General features: G+C 44.5%; 1 protein-coding gene across 1 annotated transcript in view; it reads left to right on the top strand.

Annotated features, from left to right (window-relative positions):
- Window positions 1–8059: 8059 nt before the first annotated feature.
- RRN3 (RRN3 homolog, RNA polymerase I transcription factor) overlaps window positions 8060–8319 on the top strand; it is a 34312-nt gene continuing 34052 nt past the window's right edge. Inside the window, exon 1 of the mRNA XM_005871987.2 lies at window positions 8060–8223. Within this exon, the coding sequence (XP_005872049.1) occupies window positions 8135–8223 (89 nt within the window). The 5' untranslated portion in view covers window positions 8060–8134. The remainder of the gene's footprint in view (window positions 8224–8319) is intronic.

Raw genomic sequence — 8319 nt, forward strand, 5'->3', positions numbered from 1 at the left:
CCTAATCTGCTGTGTATTCCTTCCAATGTGTTCTTTATTTGTGTTATGTCATTCTTTATCTCAGACTGTTCTTTTTTTTTATAGTTACTATATCTTTTTTCATACTGTTGAGAATTTTTTATCATTACTCTGAACTGTTTCAGATAAATTTCTTATCTCTGCTTCATTTATCTCTTCTTTTGGAGAATTCTCTAGTTCTTTCATTGGGGGGTTGTTTCTTTGTTTCCTCATTTTGGTTGTCTATTTTGTTTGTGACAATGTTTTAAGTAGATCCTCTATACCAGCGGTCGCCAACCGGTGGTCTGTGACTTAAGGAACTTGGAGCAGCAGTCGCCAACTGGTGGTCCACAGACCACTGGTGTTCCGTGAGGTCTGAAAGGTTGGTGACCACTGCTCTATACCTCTCAATCACTAGTGCAGGACAGTGTTAAAAGCTGCTTCTGACTTATTGGATCAGGCAAAGACTCAAAGCCTCCAGAGACCGCCTCCACCTACAGACTGATAGGATTCTGACTTGAATTGCCCCCCAGGCAATCATCCTCAGGTGTGGCGAGTTTTTCAACAGGGTGGGGCAGTTGCTTCTGCCTGGAGACTAATTGTTACTTTTAAGCTTTTAAGTGGCCTCAGGGCAAGGTGTTTTCCAATAGGGTGTGACTACTATCTTCCTCCCCAGGTAAGGCAGATGTCTATGTGGGAAAGATGTCTTCTACTGTGAGAGGGAATGACTCAGCCCAGGAAACTTGGGGTGTCTGCCTTCTGAGCTCTATCCCCCCAAGACCCCAGTCCTGGGTTCTGATCTCACAGCTGATCTTCACCGTCCCTCTGTCAGAGCACAAGCTACGTGGCTCCACAGGGAATTTTTGTGCGTTGGCCCTCTAAGAGGGTGCCTAAACTTTCAGCTGCCACTCCCTGGCAGACAGCACCCCCCTGCCTTTCACTGATAGATGTTATGTGGATATCTTCCTCAGTTTGGTGTTCTCTGCTGGGAGCTCAGCTTTGAGATTAGATCCCAGAGTTCTCAGTGGCACTCACCCACACACACACCTGAGATATCTCTCTGACTTCAGTTGCCTTCTGTGGGTGCCAGGCCAGCCCTTTCCCGCCTCCACCCCTCCTACTAGTCTCTGTGCGGTCTCTACCTTCGGTCCTTGGGTATCAGGGTTCTCTCCTGTGAGTTTTCCATTGATTATTCAGGAAGCCTTTCTGTATTTCAGTTGTAATTCCAGCTTGTTCCTAGGAGCATGTCCATGCAGCATCCTCCTACTCTGCCACCATTTTTAATCTTCAGAAGTAAATTTTTAATTAAATGATTTAGTATGGTAAAAAATTTCCAGTACCATTATCTGATTATACCATGATGAACTGCTGTTAAATAATACATTACTTTTTATAAAACTTAATATCCACTCAGCTTAGATTGCTGTACCTTTTTGTCTTGCTTTGCAAAAGAACTAATATAATTTGACTGTAAAGAAGAAAAAGGAATGCATATTGGCATTACAAAGGGATTCCCAGACAATCATTTATTTATTTCAGGATTCTCATTTTGGCTGTTTTTTCAACTGATCCTCTTCATTGCAGCCACCACCACCTTCCTCCAAATGATTATCACCTCAACCCTGGATTGTTAACTAAAATCCTAAGAGATGGCCCCCTTTTCTATTCTTGCCATGAGGTCTTGCACATACTTAATGATTCTTAGTTTTCAACTCCATTATCACTTTCTCAGGGAAACTTCTTTGAGCTCCCTGAGGAGGTAAATTCTGCCCATTCTAGAACCACAGAGCACCATGTGATCTCCTTCAAAGGACTTAATACATTTGTTATATTTACAGTATCACTATATCATTTGTTAAATTGATCAATACCTGTTTCTCTCATTAGATGGAAAGCTCCATGAGGGCAAGGACTATTAGTATTATTGTCTGCTGACCACATATCCCCAAATGCATGGCACAGAGCCTGGTACCTAGGTGTTCAAAAGATATTTGTTGTATAGATGAATGTAGATGTTAACTACTATTAGATTGAAAGCCTGTAGGAACAGATAAAGCTGAGGTTAGGTGGTCCTTACCAACCAAAGGCCAATTAGAAAGACAGTTAAAGCTAATTTCTGAAATTGTGCTAATAAAACAATAGAAAATATGTTACTGCCCCGGCCAGTATTGCTAAGTGGTTAGAGTATAAGCCCATGAACAGGGATCTCAGGTTTGATTCCCGGTCAAGGGCATGTAGCTGGGTTGCAGGTTCGATCCCCGGCCCCATTTAGGGTTTGTGTGGGAGGCAACTGATACATGTTTCTTTCTCCCCTCCCTCCCTCCCTCCCTCTCTCCCTTCCTTCCTTTTTGTTAACCCTCACCCAAGGATATTTTCCCATTGATTTTTAGGGAGAGTAGAAGAGAGAGAGAAAGACAGAGAGAAACATCGATGTGAGAGAGATACATCGATTTCTTTAAAAATCAATGGAAAAAATATCCTCAGTTGAGGATTAACTTTAAAAAAAAAGGAAAGAAAATATATTACTGACTCATAACTTCAGCCAGATACAGTTGCCTTCTGAGGAATTGTGGGGGGAAAATTAAAGTACTTTTCTCTGTAGCATCCTTTTGATAAAAATCTGAAAAACACTCCAAATAGGCATTAAATAGCATGAGGCTCTTGTATATGACCACCACAATAAAATGGTAAATGATTTTTTTCTATGTCCCCCCAAGATTATTAAATGAAAAATAAAAATGTTATGATTGTTTACAATATAATTTTGTGTATTACCAGTATGTTTTTAAAAAATATATTTTATTGATTTTTTACAGAGAGGAAGGGAGAGGGATAGAGAGTTAAAAACATCAATGAGAGAGAAACATTGATCAGCTGCCTCCTGCACACTCCCTGCTAGGGATGTGCCCGCAACCCAGGTACATGCCCTTGACTGGAATCGAACCTGGGACCCTTCAGTCCGCAGGCCGACGCTCTATCCACTGAGCCAAACCGGTTAGGGCACCAGTATGTTTTAATTTTTTGTTCTCTAATTGTTTGAAATATGTTTTGTGTCTTTATTTGGACTAAAAGTTTACTAAGGCCATGCTTTATACCAGTGGTTCTTAATTTTGGCAATATTGCTCCTCAGGGGCTAGTTAGCATTTAAAGACATTTTTGCTTGTCACTATAGGGAGGAGGTGAATGCTGCTGCAGTGGGCAGAGGCCAGAGATGCTGCTAAACATTTTATAATACACAGGTCAGCCTCCTTCCTTCATAAAGCATTATCTGGTCCAAAATGTCAATATTGCCAAGGTACAGGGACAAGGACGTCTTTAAATTAATGGTCTTTAGAGGGTACATGTATATATATACATCTTTTTTTAAATCCTCACCCAAGGATATATTTTCAGTTGATTTTTTAGAGAAAGTAGAAGGCAGGCAGGGGTGGGAGAGAGAGAGAGGAGAGAGAGAAACATCAATGAGAGAGAGACATCAATTGGTTGCCTCCCCCACATGCAAGACCAGGGAGCAGAGCTGGGCATTAAACCTACAACTAAGGTATGTGCCCTTGACCAGAAATCGAACCCCTGACCCTTTGATCTGAGGGCTGACACTCCAGCCACTGAGCCCAGGGATTGGGCCTAAACCGGCAGTCGGACATCCCCCAAGGGGTCCCAGATTGGAGAGGGTGCAGGCTGGGCTGAGGGACACCCCCACAACTGTGCATGAATTTCATGCACCGGGCCTCTAGTATACTAATAATAGAGGAATATGCAAATTGTCTGGGACGCTGTCACAGTAACAGTAACAACCAAACAGCAGGCTGTGTGGGGCAACAAGGCCAGCAGGGGGGTTAGTGAGGGACGACCAAATGACTGAACAGCAGGCTGAGTGGGGCAACCAGGCCAGCAGTGGGGAAGCAGTTGGGGTGACCAGGCTGGTGGGCAGGGGCAGTTAGGGGCAACCAGACCAGCAGAGGGGGGCAGTTGGGGGCAACCAGGCTGGCAGGGGGGGAAGAAAGGGGTGACCAGGCCAGCAAGGGAGGGGCAGTTGGGGGCAATCAGGCCAGCAGGCAGAGGTGGTTAGGGGTGATCGGGCTGGCACAGGGGGCAGTTAGGGGATATCAGGCAGGCAGGCAGGTGAGCAGTTAGGAGCCAGAGGTCCCGGATTGTGAGAGGGATGTCCGACTGCTGGTTTAGGCCTGATCAGCAGTCGGACATCCCCAAGGGGTCACAGATTGGAGAGGATGCAGGCTGGGCTGAGGGGACCTGCCCCCCCATGCACGAATTTAAAGATTATATAATCTATATATATATATCTTTAATTAGATCTTTCATTAATGAATGGAGTTTTTATAAAGATAATTGACTCATAATATAATCATTGACTCTGGAAAGAGGAAAAAAAACCAAATGGGATATCAACTTTTAGTTTCACTATTTAGAAATTGTTGCTGTGGCTCTTCCCTACATTCAAATATTTGAAAAACATTTGTTGAGCATTTAGAATGACCCTTTATCCACAGCAAAGATTCATTGGAAGCTATTTGACACAATATGACCTCATTTCTTTAGTCTGGGTTAGAGAAGGGCACCTGACCCAAACTTGACCAATGAGAAATTCTTTTCTGATAGGTAACCTTAGATTTTTTTTTTCTGCTTAAGATAGTTTCTGATACTTTCAAGCCAAGAGGCTTTATATTTTACTAGAGGCCTGGTGCATGAAAATTCATGCGTTGGAGGGGGGTCCCTTAGCCTGGCCTGCCCCCTCTCACAGTCTGGGAGCCATCAGGGTTAGAGAGGCGACCCAGTGATCAGGGGAAGGTGACGCCCCATTACACCTCTGCTGCTGCCACTACTGGCAGCGTAAGCCTCGGGCAGCCCTGGGTGGCTGAGGGGACTGGGCGCCACCATCTTGTGGCTGTGGGTGCTGCCATCTTTGAGGGTGGGGCAGTCAATTAGCATATTCCCTCCTTATTGACTATGGGCGCCTCCATCTTTGCAATGTGTGAAGGTCAATTAGCATATTCCCTCTTTATTAGATAGGATTTTTATTGATTCATAGAGGAAGGGAGGAGAGGGATAGAAACATCAGTGATGAGAGAGAATCATTGATTGGTTGCCTCCTGCACTCCCCTTACTGGGGATTGAGCCTGCAACCTGGCCATGTGCCCAGACAGGGAATCAAACATTGACCTCCTGGTTCATAGGTCGATGCTCAACCTCTGAACCATGCTGGCCAGGCTCAAGCCAAGAGGCTTTAACCAACAGAACTACTCTAGGGATGATTGTAAAATTCATCTCTAGGGGAAGACTGCTCTTTTGAAAAAACAGGTTAATGGGTGTACTGTGTATTTGAAAGTAAAGCAAAAATTCATCCTGGAATGAAGAAGCTCAGGACAATTACGAACAACTGTAATTCACAGCGAGGTAACAGGATGACTACACTGTGGGCAAGGCTTCATCTTTGCAGGCAGCTTGCTAATGCTTGTTTGCTCTGTTGTTTTGGGAAGTGGGTGTGCCTTTATTTACTTTGATTTGATTTGGAGACAAAAAGAGATGGGACTCTAGAGAAGGCAAGACTGATAAAGAAGGCTTTTTTTCTTGACAAGATGAGTTGGCTCATGGAACCAGGTAATTGAGGAGAGGATCCCAAATGAAGGGACATGACCAAAGCTTTCCAACTGTGAATTATGCTATTTAGTTTTAAGATTTTTCTTGCAAGCTCAGGCTTCCACTGAACATATTTTTAAGCATGGCAACCTTGTCTTAGCTGTGCTTTGGGAAAATAAGGAAGGGTCTGTGCTCAAGCTTAAGAAGATATTGCTGGAAGTGTATATTGGTACAACTTTGGGAAGCTCTTGGACTGTTTCTTGTGTACCCTTCACACTAACAATTCTACCCTAAAAAATTCTCACAAACAGGTTTTAGAACTTTCAAGAATATTCATAGCAATGTACATAATGGGGGAATGGAGAAAGGAAAATAATGTTAGTGACAGGAAAATGGATATATAAATCATGGTATATTTTATATGACAGAGAATATAAAATACAACTACATACAACAGGGATGGATTCTAAAAACAAAGTTGATTGAAAACAAGCAGCAATATAATACAGCATGGAAATAATTTTGTCAAGTTCGAAGACAAGCAAAAGTAAATAATGTGTTATCTAGGAATATATATGGTAATTACATAAAGACAAGTTAAATTATTTTTAAAAATCAGGATAGTGAATACTTTTGGAAGGAAGCAGGGAGAAGGTAGGATCTGGGAAGAGCACACGGAAGCTTCAATAGTACAGGTTAATGTTCTTTTTCATAAATTGGGTGATACATTTTATTATGTTTTGTAATTTACATTAACATATTCTTTTTCTATATATCAGACTTTTCCCCTTATTTTTTTCCATCACCTTTTATCCCCTTATACCAGTGGTTCTCAACCTTCCTAATGCCGCGACCCTTTAATACAGTTCCTCATGTTGTGGTGACCCCCACCCATAAAATTATTTTCGTTGCTACTTCATAACTGTAATTTTGCTACTGTTATGAATCGTAATGTAAATATCTGATATGCAGGATGTATTTTCATTGTTACAAATTGAACAAAAACAGTATTTAATTATATATGTGTTTTCTGATGGTCTTAGGCGACCCCTGTGAGAGGGTCGTTCAACCCCCAAAGGGGTCGCGACCCACAGGTTGAGAACCGCTGCCTTATACCCTCTTGTATTTCCCCCTCCCCCCTACATGTCAGACTTTTTTTTTTAAATATATTTTATTGATTTTTCACAGAGAGGAAGGGAGAGGGATAGAGAGTTAGAAACATCGATGAGAGAGAAACATGGATCAGCTGCCTCCTGCACATGTCCTACTGGGGATGTGCCCGCAACCAAGGTACATGCCCTTGACCAGAATCGAACCTGGGACCTTTCAGTCAGCAGGCTGACACTCTATCCACTGAGCCAAACCGGTGCTGGCAATGTTAGACTTTTTTAAAAACGAAAGAATAAATTGTCAAATTGCTTGACAGTACAGAGTTATACTTCTGACAGTGCCAATGAACTGTGATTTAATTTTTTTTCCCTTTGGGGGTGAAGGGGAAGAGATTCCCATTTAAACAGCTGTGTTGTAGCATCGTTGTGAGCTAGGGCACACTTTCTAATGCTCTTGGGACATTGATGTTTTCTGCCCAACATTCTGCAGGAACTCTAGGGCGAAGGAAGCAATAGTGGGACCATATGGAGACAGCAGAAAGACTTGTTACTTATTTTACACGTTGTAAAACAGAATAGTGTTTTATATTCCACAAGCTGCTTCAGCTGATATAATGTACTTTTTTGATGGGTCTCCAAAGGTTGCATCATAGAAACCAAGGGGGAGGAGGAGTCCCTCTTTCCCTCTGCCTCCCCATTCTCCATACCTCGCCACGTTCTGTTCCTTATGCCTGGGAGGCCCTTCGCTGCTTTGCTGATCTGGCTCGTTTACCTCCTGTAAAATTTTAAGTTCAGGGGGTAGTGCCTCTTGGAAACTGTCTCCTCCCGCTCTTGGATTTCTTATCATAGTATCATCACACTCCGAGGTTTTTGGGTAAGTCGCTTGGTCAAACCTCAGTTTCCGTGAGGATGAGATTATCTTGGGTGTCCCTGAGGACAGTGCAGCGGATACAGAGCTGTTTCCAGGGTCTAGCCGTCTCGTTCGAATCCCCTTCCCACTTCAATGTCTGAGGGTTTGACGTCATCACAGGGTCTCGGTTTCTTCAGTCTGACAGAGCATGCTTTACCTTAAAAAAGTTAATACTCGAGGAACCCAGCCACCGTTTAGCACCTCCCGGGCGTGCCGCTCTTCCTTGGGGTTCCTCAAAACTGGACCGGGCAGGCCCTCCGGACTTACCTCCTTGCAGAGCGTGCTCGAGGCCGCTTGAGGCCCCGCACCTCGCTGGGCCGAGAAAGTCCTCCAAGGAGAAGAAGGGGTCCGAGGCCGGGCGCAGGGGGAGAAAGCGTTGGCGGCGCTCTAGCCCGCGAGCTCACTCCGCTCTCCCCACGTGGGGTTCCCGATTGGCTGAAGGCCGCCGCTTCCGGCCCGAAGGCGGTACTCGAAGGAGCACGACTTCCGGCGCGAGGCGCAGTTGTCGCATTTGTCGGGCCCAATGGCGGCTCCACTGCTTCACACGCGGTTGCCTGGAGATGCAGCCGCTTCGGCCTCTGGAGTCAAGACGTTGCGCGCATCCAGGACGGGGTAAGAGTCCGGCGGCTTCCTTCAGCGCTGCTGGGGCCAGATCCCAGGACCGGTCTTAGGGGAGCGGCTCTGAAAGGGCCTGGGACAGTCAATGGG

Source organism: Myotis brandtii, unplaced genomic scaffold, assembly GCF_000412655.1.
Source record: "Myotis brandtii unplaced genomic scaffold, ASM41265v1 scaffold363, whole genome shotgun sequence".
Classification (NCBI taxonomy): domain Eukaryota; kingdom Metazoa; phylum Chordata; class Mammalia; order Chiroptera; family Vespertilionidae; genus Myotis; species Myotis brandtii.